Source organism: Desmodus rotundus, chromosome 7, assembly GCF_022682495.2.
Source record: "Desmodus rotundus isolate HL8 chromosome 7, HLdesRot8A.1, whole genome shotgun sequence".
Lineage (NCBI taxonomy): Eukaryota > Metazoa > Chordata > Mammalia > Chiroptera > Phyllostomidae > Desmodus > Desmodus rotundus.
The window spans coordinates 18,681,798-18,697,245 of NC_071393.1; the positions used below are offsets into that span (position 1 = coordinate 18,681,798).

Here is a 15,448-nt window from a genome sequence, read left to right on the forward strand (position 1 = left end):
TACTCCCCTGATACAGATGACAAAGGAGAGGCACTCAGAGTGGACACCTTGCCCACACAGCTAGCAACAGAGAGTTGTCCTGCCACCCAGGCCCTCCCCTGGTCTCTGCCACCACCCTAGAATTTGGCATGATGCTTCAGGCCCCTTTCGGTTCCTTAAGAGGGTGGCCTGAAGGTGGGCTGCCCAACCCCGAGACCTGAAGAATGCAAGCAAAGGGGGAGGGGGAGCCATAGCCACGGCCCCCCACCCCTTTCCAGGCACACGTCACTCACAGAAGCATCACAGAGCCCAGCCACAGGCCCCCACAACCCTCCGTGGGGGCTCATTTTGGTTCCTGGGAAGTGGAGCTCACTCAGCGGTCCCCAGCCAACTTCTCCAGGCCTGGGTCCTTTAGTGCCTTCTCTGCTAGATCTCAGCAGGCCCCACACCCCTGGCCTCTGTCTCACACCCTGGACAGGCCCTTATAAGAAAGACTTTCAGTCCAGTCCCAGCCCTACCAGCTAGCAGGTAAGAGAGTTCTCCTCTCTGAACCTCCCTTTAACTCACCCATAAATAGGCATTCTACCACTTGCCTCACAGGGTTAAATGAGATATTATATATAAACTTCTACGCCAGCCTGGCACAGAGTAGGTGCTCTACATTTGTTTCCCTTGCACTTGACCTGATCCATGTTCCATTAGTTGGAAGTTCACCTTGACAAATAATTAAGGAGCATCTACCCAGTGCCAAGCCCTGTGTTGGTGCTGGGGAGGCAGAAAGGAGTAAAGCAAGGGCTCCTGGCTGAAAGATCTCATGGTCAGTCCGGTGAGGAAGAGAGACGGCACACCCAGTGATGAACCAGAATAGTAGACAGGAGAAACCGAGGGAGCGGGAACTGGGCAAGTGCTCTAAAGAAGGGATTCAGAGCAGGGCTTTGAAGGATGAATAGGAGTTTGCCACTTGAACCCATGGGAGAAGGGGAGGGTATTTGTGGAAGTGGAAGCCAGTTTTTGTCCTTCACTGTGGATAAGGGAACAGCCCAGCAGCGACAGAGGTAAGAAAGGGAGATGGCCTGAGGCGGGGCGTCGCTGGAGAGCCCCCAGCATGGCCTCCTGAAGGGCCTGAGTTGTTCCAGGCACTTTTCTCCCCCCTCCCAGGGCCTCTGAAACTCATCTGGGGCAGCCCCATCTCTCAGACCCTGCTTTGTCCTGGCTCCCAAGGACCCCCGGCTCTCCTGGGTCAGGCCCTCCGACTCACAGCTCTCTGGGCCGGGCTGGGCCAGGCCTGGCACGGAGGCCTGGAATCCTCTGCCGGCAGCATCCAGCCCTGTCCTGTCTGTGCGCATCACACGGGGAGCCCCTTCCCGGCAATCACGCCAGGCCCAGAACCGCGCTCCATGCAGGGGTATGGAACTGACAACCCCAATGCGGGGTCGCCAGGAGATGGGCTTGCCCTTCTGTGTCCTGAGAGACGAGGAAATGGAGGCCCCAGAGCTGAAACCTCTCACCTGAAGCCACGAGCTACGCAAGAGGGTTCAGACTCCGTGTGCGGAGTTTACATATATATTCTACTTTCCCCTGTTGCACCCTACAAAGCACGACACACAGTGCCTGCTGCCTTAACGTGGGGTCTGGTTGAAGCGCCCACAGGCTGGCACTAGTAGGCACCCATTCTGCAGAAAGGGAAACTGAGGTTCAGGGAGGACCACATGGGGCAGAGTCCGGACGTAAACACATATCCCTCAGACTCTAAAGTCAGTCCTTTACAGAACATACCTGTCAGGACTTGGGGGTGGGTGTCCCCCAGGACACCCTCCAAGATGAGTCTCACCTAGGTACCCCATGGGCCGCTCCACCCAGTGTCCCCCTGCTCGAGGGTTTTATCCCACTCAGACAAACCCTCAAGTGTACTCAAGGCCCCCACAAATTCAGAAACTTCTAGAATACGTGGAGTCTGCCCTGCTTGCCCTCCTCTCAGGCTGCCGTCAGCCCTGAGCCGACGTGCCCGTGTTGCGTCAGATGGCCCCGCCTCCTCCCAGCGTTTATAAAGAGCTATCTGGGGACTATCTCACCTAATCCTGTCAGGTCAGCCCAGGCATTGTTTCCACTTCACAGGGGATCAAAAAACAAGGTTCAGAGTGGGTGACACATAGCCCAGGCCACCCAGCCCGGGAGCGGTACCAGGCAGCTGGGACTGGGGGCCAGGTTCCCAACCACCAGGCTCTGCTGCCTCTCAGCTCTGGGCAGAGCTCAGGCTGGGCCCTGGAGAGGGGGTGCCCTCTGAATTATTGCCCCAGGCTGTCCCTGTCTGGCCCAGTCACTCACCTGAGATCCAGGTCCAATCCCGCCAGCATCTGGGAGAAAACCTCAAAGTTGCCTTCCCCTTCTGGCTGCCGTGCCACACGGCTCTTCTCCAAAAGCATTGTCTGCGCGGGGAGAGCACAGGCACCTTGTCAGCACTGGGCCACCTCGGCCTTACGCCTGGCGCCCAGCTACCTGGGGACCTGTTAGGGCGCCTCACCCTGGCCGACCCTTTGGAACATTTCAGTTCCAAACTCTGCGGGACACTTTCCTATCAAAACTCATCAGCCCCTTGCCTCGCTGATTCAGAGTCCATCTCGGGTCACTGCTAATGCAATAGACTCATCCCGACGAAGGTGTCCGAGGGGAGGAGCGATGACCTGGAGCCGCCCTCCAGCACGTTCTTGTGCCACAGAGGCCTTCACTAAGCCAAGTGGCCGTGAGTGGTGGGACTTCGGGGTCAGGCTGGGCATGGGCGAGTTTTCCTCGAGTCTGCATATTATCCCAGCTCCACATACAAACGAGGTTTCTGACCATCTGATCCTGTGTTCTGTTCAAACAGAACGCTGGAGGGGCGGGGAGGGATGGGGTGATTGGGAGGTGGGGGCCGGCAGGCACGTGTTTGTCACACACTGCCTGCCCCGAAGGCTGGCGAGCGTCTCTTTCATTTCAGCTTGCGCTTCTAAGACCCAACTAATGAGTGGCTGAATTATATAGTATTCATGAATATTTCTTCTCCGTGATATTCTCAGGTGCAAACGGCTTGCTCTAGGAGGGGACTTTCTGGGCCATGGAGTGAGGTGGGGAGGAGCTGGCAGAGGCTGGGGGAACTAGGACCATGTAGACACCCCCCGGGGTCCCAGGAGGCGTGGGCTCTGCTCAGTGGGGCTGGGGATCCTGCGGCCCCAAGGGCGCCCCTTTCCCTTCCACCCAGAGGCCTCACCTGGAGCTGAGCAGCCGTGACTCGGCCTGTGGCACTGAAGTCCAGCGACATCACCATGGTGAACCGGGTGGCGCTGCGGCTATGGCCAGTGGACACAGAGCCAAAGGCCCGGAGGACAGTGAAGGTGGCTCGAATCTTCTCCACTGTGGGGGCATGGGGCAGAATGTCACCTGCGGCCTGTGTACCACCACCCCCACCTCTCACCTCTCACCTCTCACAGGGTCACCCCCCTTCTTCACAGGCCCCAGGCCCAGGTGGGTACCTTGCCACCTCCTCAACTCAACTCCAAACCACACACATTTCAATGTCAGTCACATCCTGGCTGCAGGCGGCGGTGCAGGAGGACCAAGACTGAATCAAGAAGGGATCTGGGGGCCCCCTGGGCCTGACGGAGCCTGGGAGGAAGGCAGAGCACTGGCATCCTCAGACGTGCTCTCAGGGAGCCCCCACCACAGTGGGCTCAAAAAGCCCTGCAGCCTCCCCACAACTATTCATTGAGTTCCTACTATTCATCAGGCATTAGGGTAGGCTCCTGGATACAGCCTAGCATGACCCCTACACTCAGATATACTCACTCACAGCAGCACTACATTTTGGGAAAGCAAAGACTGGCACCTCTCCCTGCTGTATCCCCAGCTCCTACCATGCGCCAGGCACAGAGCAGGTGACCAACAAAGCCCTGGACTAGCCCCAGCAGGAAAGCAGCAGCGCACAGCAGTTCAGCGGGCTTGAATGGGCTCTACCCTTTGCTAGTTACATGACGTGGGGCAGATTCATTAACCTCCCTGTGGCTCCGTTACCCCACCTGTAACACCGGGAATGAAAATACTACAGTGCCTACCTCATGCGGTTGTCATGAGGACTGGAAGGTTTAGTGAAGTCGAGTTCTTAGAACGAACGTGCTCCAAATGTGGTGTTGTTAGTATTGCATTTATTACAACTGGAAGAGCAACACTGCTGGCACGCGTGTCCACGGCAGGGACAAGGAATATCGCCCCCGAGGGAGCCGAAATTGCTTTCGGGATGGCGGGAGCTCACCTTCTCGTGCACAGGGCTCAGCCACACGTGTATCAACAGATCGTGGTGAGCCCATGGCATTAAAATTTTATGGTGGGGAGATGATTCAGGGGCAACATGTTGAAAAAGACTTCCTGAAGGAGCCAAAAGGAAAAAATAAAATAAAAACCCACTGAGCACACTGGCCCCGGGGTTACATACAGCTCCTGAGCCGGACGGCCTGGGTGGGACGCAGCGGCTGTGCAGCCTTTGCAAGCCAATTATTTTCTCTGAGCCTCAACGTCCCCGTCTATACAATTTGAATAAATAATAGGTACCTTACAGGGCTGTTCCAAGTAATGAGTAAGTTTAAATCCTTGGACTAAGGCCTGGCGTACACGTCCTCCGCCCGTGTAGATGGAAGTCATTGCTAGCACCAGCATTATTAGTGTGAGGTGCCACGCCCTCTGTCTCCAGTGGCAGGTCCTCTGTACGGCCGCACGGGTCGTGCACTGCACAAGGACCCCGCATCAAAGGGACACGGCATTGAAGCCTCGGTGTCATAGGTTTGTGTACTTAGTAGGACAGCAGGTGAGTGTTCAGTTCTAACAGTGTCAACGAATGATGGTTGCTCTGCAAGTGGCTGGGGCGTCTTGAGGAAGGAGAACCTTTTTCTAACTCGTACGGAGGCATCCGGTGGACAGGGAGGGCCCTGCCCAGCAGCCAGCTCGGGGTCTGCACACATGCCGAGTGAAGGCGAAGTGAGTGGCTGTAAGGAGCGGCAGCCCAGCACCCTCTCCAGTTCTCCCTCTCCCTCCCCACAGTCCTGCCACGTGGCACCTGGAGACCACTGTACCTGAGACACTGCCATCCACACTGCCTGCCATGCCCACCAGGTGCTCGAGGACCTGCTCGCAGCAGGTGGTCTTCCCAGCGCCGCACCGGCCCAGGGCCACGATGCTCTGGTCTCTCCGCTGGCTCAGCAGTGCCCAGTATACCCGCTGGGCCAGAGAGGCAACGTGGGCAGGCAGGCCATCCCGGCGGCCCCTGGGCACCTGCAGGGAGACGCCAGGCATCAGCCTTCCCACCCCAGCTGTGCCCAGGGAGCACCCCAAGACAGTGCCCACTTCAGCCTCAAGTCCACATCCGTGCCCACCCACCCTGCTCCAGCCTTGTCAGAGAGGTCTCGCATCTTCTGGGGAAGAGCCCAGCCTAAGCAGCTGGTCCTGTGCCTGGCACACTGTGACTGCCTGGGCAGCCAGTGACCCTACTCTAACCCTGCATCTCCTCTTCAGCCAGTGGGAGGCTTGAACTGGAGCTTCATTAGCTCCTGGGGCTCATCTCGCTCACTAGTCAAATTATTGGATAGCACCAGCCTGGAACGAAGCAGCTGGACAAAATGGCACAATCGATTAGTGATGTCTGCCACGGAAACAGTGGGACACAGGGCGTGTGTGCTATGGACTTGCCACACACATTTAGGTGACACCTGAAGTCCCTTTCACCTCATTTATTCATTCATCTGTTTATTCATTATTCATTCAATGAGAGAAAAACACTGTTGAGGGTCTACTACGCAGCAGACACGGTCCCAGGCACTGGGGGCACACACAAAATATAAAAGAGGTCCCTGCCAACCACGAGCAGACACCGTGATACACCTCCAGAATGGCTTAAACACTGGCGTTTTCACACAGTGCTGGGGGGATGCTGAGCCGCACGGTCAGTCTGGGAAACTGACTGATGTTCCCCATGCAGTGAGACACGCACACGTCACAGAACCCTGCAGTGCCACACCCAGGTATTTACCCAAGAGAAGTTAACACTTACGTTCACGAAGGATACTGTGTGTCACTGATTATGTTGAAAATATGTTCAAGATCACCAAAAACAACCCAAATGTCTTCCACTAGCGAACCAGGGTGACCCACCATCCTGGTCTTAGCATTCTCATGTCCTGCCCTGGCCCCGTAGCTCATTTGGTTAAGGCTTCATCCTGATACGCCAAGGTTATAGGTTCGATCCCCGGTGAGAGCACATACAAGAAACCAGTGAATGCATAAACAAGTGGAGCAACAAATCCATGTTTCTCTCTCTCTCTCTCTCTCTCACCCTTCCCCATAACAAAAATAAATTTTTATTTTTAAAGATTAAAAAAGGAAAGTCTCATGTTACGGAAAACCCCTGTGTCCTCAGGACACCGGGACCCCCATGAATGGAGAGAGAAGCCAGCACAAGTACAGTGACAGAAATAAAGGAACGCAGAGCTGGGAGCGGCAACACCAGAGGTGAGCTACAAACACACGGTGCGAGGTGGGAAAGGCCGATGCAAACGATGCAAATGCTGGCAGCCTGCACAGCCCCATTCACGTGACTCCCCAGCACAGGGCAGTTACTACAGGACTGCCAAGGGCAGGACCTGCCAGAGGGAATGACCACAGAGTATCTAGAGAACTTCTGGAGGTGAAGCAACTGGCTTGTAATTGAGCTCGGAGGCGGTTACACACCTATACATGTTTGTCCAAACCTTACCAGGACAAGAATGGTTTTAACTGTGTGTAAATTATACCTTAACAAACCTGACTTTAAAAACAACAAAAAAGCCCTGCCCAGGGACTTGCTTTCTGTCGGAAAAGACTGATGATAAACAGAACGAATAAATTATATCAAACAGGAATCAGTTTAAAGCCAGGAGCCTGGGTGAGACCGCCAAGGGAGTGGGTCTTTGAGGAGGAGAAAAGAGGCATGGGGCAGACCCTCGGCTTGGACAGGGCAGCGGGACCAGCTAAGGAGGCCTCACGTAGAACTGAAATCTAATGAACAAAACAAGCTAACGAGAAAAGTAACACCAGAGACAAGGACACATGGAACAGACTGAGAGCTGGCTGCAGGAGGGGAGGAGAGAGGGGAGGACGGGAAAGGAAGGGGAGCATGTATGAATGACTCACAGACACGGACAACGAAGAGGGCATTGACTGAGGGAGAGAGGGGTGGGCTGGGTGGAAGGGGGCAAAGGGGGAAAAAATTGGGAAAACTGTAATAGAATAAATAATAAAAATCCAAAATCCCCCGCCAGAAAAATAAATAAAGTACATTTAGTGTAGGCAAAAGAAAAAAAAAAAAGGAGGCTGAGGCCAGCGGGACAGAACAGAAGGAAAACCAGGAGAGAGGAGTTCTGGAGCGAAGGAAGAGAGGAGGGGACTGGCTGGCAAATGCTGCTGAAGGTCACCTTGGCCGGGTGGCTCAGTTGGTTGGAGCACTGTCCCATGCACCAAAAGGTTGCAGGTTCAATCCCCGGTCAGGACACATACCTAGGTTGCAGTTTGGTCCCCAGTCGGGGAACTTACAGCAACGGATCAATGTTTCTCTCACACAGCTACGTTGCTCTCTGTCTCTCTCTCTCTCCCTTCCTCTCTCTCTAGAATCAATAAGCATATCCTCAGGTAAGGATTTAAAAGAATATGCTGCTAAAGGTCAACTCAGAGAAAACAGAAGCAGGGACCACAGGACCTGGCAGCCTGAAGCTCGCTGGTGACCTTCACAAAAGTCTGCTTTGCGTTGCCTTCAGGGAAGAGGGAGGAGGCGGTGGGGATGGGGAGGCGAGTGGAACAGGCCCAACTGGAGGAGAACATGGGAAGCCAGGGATGCGAAGTGGGTGAGTCCTCATCTGCCTTGGTGCGACGGGGTGGGGGTGGGGAGCCACAAATCCTAATGGGGCTGAAAGTGCCTCCAGTCCGCTGTTGGCCTTATGTCCCCAAACCCCTAGGAAGAGTAACGAATCCCTATCCTGGGCTCAGCAGGACCCCATACCCAGCAAAAGTGGGACAAGACCCTGCAGAGCCTTAGGTCCTCAGGCAGGCAAAGGGTCCTGGGGCCTGAGGCCTGAACCACCTTCCACTCTGGAAACACTGAAGTTCAAGGGACAGGCCACCTCTACCACCACTCCCTCGGGCTCACTGCCTAGATGGTAGAAGGGAGATTCCTGCAGGTCCAGGCCACTGTGCACACACACAGGTGCATGCACACACGCCCTTGCATTTGGGCATGTGCACCCTTGTGTGCTTGTACACAGGTGTGCTCACAGGCACGAGGCTCCACACCCAGATGCAGGCCCCTGTATATCTGACGTGGGGACACCCACACTCGCACTCTTGAGGAGCTGCACCCCGCCCCCAGCTCCCAGCCTCCAGGTGGGCCCCTACCTCACCCAGGCCACCTTCAAGTTGGCCCTGTCCCAGCCTCATCACAGGTCTATGCTCCCACCTGGTGGCCATTTGCAGAATCAAACAGGACTCGGACAAAGCACAGGAGGCAGCTGAGGGTTTGAGGGTGGGGACTGAGGGCTGGAGGGAAAGGCAGGGCACTGGGTGAAGAGTGTGTAGGGGAATCAGGGGCCTCAGGGGCAGAAAGGGATCTCAAGACTCAAATTCCCCCTTATAGGACAGGGCCCGGCGCCTGCACGTTTAGGCCCTTCAGCCCGGGTTCTGAAATGGACGCCTCCGTGCTTGGGTAGCCGTCTCTGGGAGCCCATGAGAACCGGCTTGCCTCAGGGGTCTGCCCGAAACGTCCCTCCCAGGGCTCTGAAGGAGCCAGAGGAGCCCCTCGGCTTCTAAGAAGGCTCAGCAGCCTGGGCACAGTAATAGAAGCACAGTCCTCACAGCAAGGGGGGGAGTGCACCTGCCGAGCTGTCACTCACCCAGGCCCAGGCCACAGGAGCCCCGCTGCGGAGGGGCCTGAGAAGCAACCTGAGAAGCCACAGACCAGAGGGGTGGAGCGGGGTGATCTGAAGAAGTCTGGGGGAGGGGTGCCATGGACTTGGCGTGTGCCATGGACTCTGGAGAGCGCTCCACCCCAATGACAGGCAAGGAAACCGGGACCAGAGAGGCATGGAGGCCTTTCCAAGGCCCCTGCAGCGTGTGAGTGGGTGTTCTGGAGACCCAGCCTTCCTCAGGGCAGCATCCAGATAACACGTCTGTCCTCGGGCAGGGCTCACTGCCTTCACCTTTGCCCCCTTCCAGCTACCCCCGACCCGGCAGCCAAAGAAAGGCCTGTTCTTACAAAGTAAGTCAGACCACGTCACTGCTCTGCCAAAACCTCCATCAGGCTCAGAGTAAACACCAGATCATTATGCCGGTGCACCTATAACCCAGGGCTGGCCCCCCCTCTCCCCACCTCCTCACTCTCTCCTCCCCCACACCCCTCTGCTCCGCCCGTGTCTTCTGTACTATCCGTGGCCTGTCTTCTCCACTGGAATGGAAGCTCCATGAGGCAGGCTTATAGCCCATGTCCTTCCCTGCTCTTTCCTCTGGGCCTGGCACGCAGGAGACTGCCATCAATAGCCCTCAGATGAACGAGATTGGCTCTAATTCTTCAGCTGCGGCGGCAGGTCTTCCCACAAGGTGGCGCTGAGAGATCCCTTTGCTTCAACAGTCCTGACAAAAACCAGCCATTTCTACAGTCCCAGAACAAATAAATACAAACAGAACCGAGGCTTCTGTTCCTGATTTACGTGGGTGTTCAGGACTCCCCAGACCAGCATGGGGTTCAGAGCTCCGAGGAGCTGGCAGCCTGCATTTTATCCCAGCTGCTCCACCTACTGAGTGTGTAAGAGTTCAGCAGCTGGTCCATCTGTAAAATGGGGTTGTAATGGCATCTGTCTTTTCAGGTGGCATAGGGTGGGGGGAATGAGAATTAATTGAGCTAATATGTGCTTGAAGGAGTGCCTGGCACAGAGCTGACACTCATTCAATATTTTCTCTCATTATTAGTATTATCTTTAATGCTCATCTTTCCCCTCTAAGGGGGGGGGGGGTCACGTGGCCCTGTGTGGCCCTTCGTGGCCCACGATGCTCACGATGCCCCCGCATCTCATGTCTGGCAAGATGCTGCTCACAGACAGGCCTGCAGGGGGCTTTCTGCGGCTGTCCTGCTCTCTCCTGAGATCCAAAGGGACCCCCCCACCCCATGCCTGTCCCCTGCCCCCTTGCCCAGGTTGCCCCCTCACCTTGCCTGCAGAGGGTGCCGGTGGCCCCCGGGGCTGGAGGACGATCAGGTCTGGCCCCGTGAAGGTGTGGGGCAGCTGAGCCCGGTAGCGGTGCAGAAGCGTGTTCAGGACACTGGATTCGTTGACACTGACCAGGGAGGCCAGGTCCTCGGCCTGGTCCAGCTCAGGGGGGTTGGCCTGTGGACCATCACAGAGTGTCCTGTGGCTTCTCAGGCCCCCACACCACCACCGCTCCCCTACACGCAGCCCTGCCGCCCCGTCTGTGGAGAGCCATGTGCCACAGGCCAGACAGACCGCGAGGGCTCTGCAGAGAGGGTCACACAGCCCTACCCGTGGAACAGGGCATCCCTCTCCTTCGCCCGTGGTGCGGCCTGGGAGCCACCCCTCCGTTCACACAGGTCCCTCCTTCCTCCGCTCACTGTACTATGAGGGGAGATGCTCAGAACAGAGATGCGGCAAGGTCAGTGTCTCCTGCATCTCAAACCCCCCCAAAACAGGTGGTGTTCCCAAGTCAGGAAGCGTTCTCTGATGTTTCTTCCTCGCCTGAGTCCTGGGGTGGGGGCTGGGGGGCATGGTGTATGCTCTGTCACGCTCGGGGACAGAGGCCAGCAGCCGAACTGCCCCATTTCTCTGACAGTCCCTCGTGCACGGACCCCGTGGAAATATGCCCAGGCCCTTCTGGAAGCAAGGATACTGCAGCTTCTCCTTGGGGCATCCGTTCTAAAAGCTTCCTAACCATTCTGTCCAGCTTCAGGGGGTTTTCTGGGCCTAATGCCCTGGGGTCTGCAAGCCCGAGCTCTCCTGAGGGTCAGTCTTCCTTCTGAGAACACTGGCCCTCTGCAAACTCCCAACACCACCGGGAACAGAGGGCCTGGGGTGGGCGGAGGAGAGTGGAGAGGAATGGAGACGACTGAGGCCCATGTGGGGCTCCCGGAGGAAACTCTTTCTTGATTAGCAGAGGCTTTGAGGGGTGGAAAAGGATCACATGACCCCCCTTTTTCTATCATTATACTCTGACCCTCAACTAGATTTATGGTGCACTGAAAAAATTATGCAAAACCACTGAAAAAGCAAAACCACAAGAATGCTTGATACCCAAAATATACGCCATTATACCCTATGCTATGGTTCATGGCAAACAGCACATTTGGCTCTTGAGTTCCCTAGCAGGCAGGGTAAGAAAGGAAACATGCTTTGTAGTATGATTTGCACTGTTCATAAAAAGAAAAACAATCATTTTCTTGGGTCAAGCAGAACAATTCTCAGTCCTAGGACCTAGCAAACATGGCTCCTAACGTGTCTTCATGAAAGAGATGCTGTGGGGCATCCAGTGGGGCAATGAGTTCAGGGTTATCTTCCCTATAACTCCCTCCAGGGCATGGAGCCAAAGTAGTCCCTGCAGTCAGGGACAAGGGAGTCCCTGGCAGCAGGGGCGGGAAAGTGTGGGGTAGGCAGGGAGCGGCGGGGGCTCACCCGATGAACATGCTCTTCATCCACCTCGGTGACGGTTTTGTCGGCATCAATGCAAAGTCGCACCCTTCCCGCCGGCAGGTCGGCTGTCCCCTCATCTGGCTTAAGCACGGTTGCTAGTGGACAGGCAAGGTGGGGGAGGAGACAAGAGGGGAGGGGAGGGGAGGAGAGATAAGACTCTGAGCTGCCGAGCCAGGAGCCCAACGAGGGAGCTGGAGAGGGGGCTGAACAGGTCAGAAAGGGACAGTCTTCTCTTCCTGTGCGGTCTATTCACACGGAGGGTTCTTAATTGTGACCCCAAGCTCTTTAAGGACAGAAGCTGGGTCCCACTCCCCTTGGGCCATTATCAGCTGGCACAGAGCAGGAGCCCAGATGGTGGGGTGCACTCCCCACCTCATACCTGGACCTGGGAGGGCAGATAAGTGGCCTACGGGCTGCCATCCCTCTCCGGTCCCCGTGACAGACCCCTGACCAATCACTCTTCCCAGCGACGCTCTGACTGGGACTCAGAATCGCTTCTGCTCAATAGTGTGGTAATCAAAAAAGTGGGCTGGGAGATGAAACCTATTTGCCACCTGCACTAGACTCCAAGCACCCGAGGAGCCCCGCAGGAGCCAAACCACGCTCGTGCATTGAAGAATTCATTAAATAACTAATTACCAGGGCTCAAAGGTCTTTGAAAACAGACCTGGTAGACCCGCTGCCAAGAGTGAAAGGGCTATTATTCCCACCCAGAAGGGCCAGGGCGCCCCATCCTAATCTCAGGGGCTCCTCACTGCTCCCCTTCTTGGAAGACTGAGATCTGGACCTAGGAAACCTGGCTAGCAGCAGTAGGGGGCGCCAGAGGAACAGACTTAGACACCCCCAGCCCCAGATGTCGGAAAGGCCCCGATTACCAAGAGTAAAGCCATCCTTCCGAACCAGCCAGACTTTCTCTGCCTCATACCATCTGTCCTCAGGAGCCTGAAAGCAAAGGTCACATAAATTAACCCAGGGTGACACTGCCCTCTCCCCACCCCCATGCGCGTGACGGGCAAACCCTTACAGAACAGTTTGTCCGTGTGGTCTGGGACCACCTAAATCAGAATCTAAGAGGTGGGGGCAGGGTGCTTATTTAAATGCAGATAGCTTAGCTCCACCCCTGGCCTTTCCAATGGAAGCTCCAAGGCGGGCCTGGGGACTCTGCCTTTTCAGCAATCTGCTACTTCTGCAGCCCCAGGGTTGAGAACTTCCATGTGGCACTGGAAGCTCGGCCACCACGAGGGGACATCTCCCCTGCTTGGGGCCTCCCTTTGGCTGTGGACCATCTCACGCCAATACAGGTGCAGTGGGGGCTGCAAGACCGCTGCTTGTCAAGGACAAAGTGCTCGTCCCTTCCTCTGAGCTGGCCACCAATTCCCTGTCCATCTCCTGTCCCCACCTTGCTCTTTCCCATCCCTCCTCTCCCCACCGCGCCCCACGCTGGGCCGTAGCCCTCACCTGGTCCAAGTCTCCACTAGGGCTTCCTCTGCTCCCTTCCGGCAGGGCTGGCTCCTCTTGCTTCTCCCGCACCAGGGGTCTTTCTTCATGGCTCCCCAGGGCAGGCGCTCTGGGTCCTCCCAGCTCCGTCTCCAGCCCGGCTTCCTGTCCCCTGCTGTCTGGCTGTCTCTCCTCCGTGGCTGCCAGGGCCTCCCCACGTTCACCCACCTCCGTGGGGGCCTCACAGCCCTTCTCTGTCTTACTCCCAGCCCCACCTGCCTCCCCAGACTCACTCTGAGGCCCGCGTGCCTTCTCCATTCCTCTGGGGACCTCCCCCATCTTCCCAACCTTCTCCTGCACTTCGTCCACCTTCCCTCCCCTGGTCTGTGGTTCGTCTGTCATCTCCACCTTACTCAGGAGCACACTTCCTTTGTCCTTCTTCTGGGTACCATCCCACTTGCTCTTTCTGCCCAGGGAACCTCCCCACTTTTTCACCTGGATTTGGGACCCAGCCAGCTTCCCTTCACCCGCTGCATCCTTGGAGAGTTTCCCCTTTGCCACCTTGTTTGGAGGGTCTCCTCCCCTCTTCTCCACTGTCCCTGGCTGCCCCCCCTCACCAGGCAGCTCTTTGTCCTGAGGCTCCTCCCCTTTCAGCCCTTTGGCCTGGGGGGCCCCACCCCCTTTCCCCGCTATGCCTTGGTCTTTCTCGCCTTTTGTCAGCAGCTCAGTTCCCGGGCCCCCAAGACCCCCAGTCTTCTCAGCCTTCAGAGCTGTGTCCTCAGGGCTGGCCTGGGGACCATGAGGAGCCTGTGGGGTCTCCCTCTTTCTTCCCCCTCCGGGGTCTGTGGCTGGGGCTGGGGTCTTGCAGGCGGGGACATCCTGGGGCTGAGCCCCCTGCTCTGGTTTGGCTGAATCAGGGTCCAACTTGGCCACCATCAGCAGCACATCACCCCTCCTCACACCCCTCTTGAAGGGCAGAGGTTTTTTGGCTGCAGTCCCGCTGGGGCCCGACTCCTGGGGCTTCTCGTCATTGATGGTGGTCATCAGCGCTGGCTCAGCAGTGCCGGCCCCCTCGCCCTCCTTGCCCGGAATGTTGGAGTGCTGAGGAGAGCCTGCCTGGCTGTCCTGGGAAGTCTTTGGGCTTGCAGACTTGGTGCCACTGCTGGGTCTGCTGCTGAGTTGGCTCGTGGAAATTTCTGGGGTCTAGGAGAGAAACCACAACCATCCTTAGCTGCTTGCTGGCCTAAGAGCTTCATCATTGATTCATTCATTCATTTGTTCACCCAGCCTTTCATTCACCCAAAGACCCTCGAGCACGCATGAGATCCGATGGGCACTGGGCCAGGCAACGAGCCAAACCCCCACTGGCCCAGCATCTCAAGGCCAAGGGACAGAGTGAAAAGAGAGTGGACTTTGGAGCCCAACAGACTAAACTCCAAATTCAACTCCTAACTCTGCCACTCACTAGCTGTGTGGCCTGAAGTAAATTACCTCCCCTCTCAGAGCTGTTTCCTAATCACTAAAATGAGGACCACTGTGGCACACCCTGCAGATGGGCAAGAGGGTCTGTGACAATCTTCAGACACTGAGCCCAGCACATGGTAACAGTAACAGCAGCCGCTACCGCCACCGCTGCTGCAGCTGCTGCTGCTGTTGTCGCTGATTTTTTACTTATTTATTTATTTTTGTTTGTTTTTGCCTTGTTTCCTGCTGGGCCAGGAAGGGATCAGGGAAAGGGCTGGAGCTGGGCTGGGCTGTGGCCCCCAGGTGATTGTGACAGACCTGCAGCCCCCCCTCTAACGCCCAGGGCCTGGAGGCTCGGTCTGACCTGGAGCCAGGCAGGACATCATCTCAGAAAGGGATTGGCTGCGCCCCACACATTTCACCACTGTATCCACCAGTCTGAAAAGTGAGTCAGTGCCTTATTTTTAACCAAATCATCACAGGGAAGACTACCTTGGGGAGGGGCCCAGAAAGATAACCGATCTCGCCGTCCCTGTCCCCACCCTACCCTGAAAGAAGAGAGTTCATGGGGTGGGGGGGGGAAATTTGGACTGGCTCTCTTTCGCTCATGAACACCGAAGCCCCCAGCCCTCCGCGGCTTTCTTAGGATGTGGGAGAAGCAGCGCCTCTAGAGTCACCAGGGGGGCCGAGAGGAAACTCACAGCACACCCAGTTTGCAGATGAGCAAACGGAGGCCAAGACAGGGGAGGGTTTTGAACCGGACCACAGGCAGCAGTGAGGCCGGAGCTAGAACCCAGTGCTCCTGACACTCGACACGGGTCTCTCTCTACCCC

At 56.6% G+C, this 15,448-nt stretch overlaps 1 protein-coding gene across 1 annotated transcript in view; it reads right to left on the reverse strand.

Moving 5' to 3' along the window:
• The window catches only part of MYO18B (myosin XVIIIB), a 219,972-nt gene that overhangs the window by 189,766 nt on the left and 14,758 nt on the right, over positions 1-15,448 (reverse strand). The window contains exons 4-10 of the mRNA XM_053928945.1: positions 13,173-14,354; positions 12,590-12,656; positions 11,697-11,809; positions 10,224-10,400; positions 5,076-5,274; positions 3,224-3,366; positions 2,305-2,405 (exon numbers count right to left, since the gene is read on the reverse strand). Coding sequence (XP_053784920.1) covers positions 2,305-2,405; positions 3,224-3,366; positions 5,076-5,274; positions 10,224-10,400; positions 11,697-11,809; positions 12,590-12,656; positions 13,173-14,354 — 1,982 coding nt within the window. The remainder of the gene's footprint in view (positions 1-2,304; positions 2,406-3,223; positions 3,367-5,075; positions 5,275-10,223; positions 10,401-11,696; positions 11,810-12,589; positions 12,657-13,172; positions 14,355-15,448) is intronic.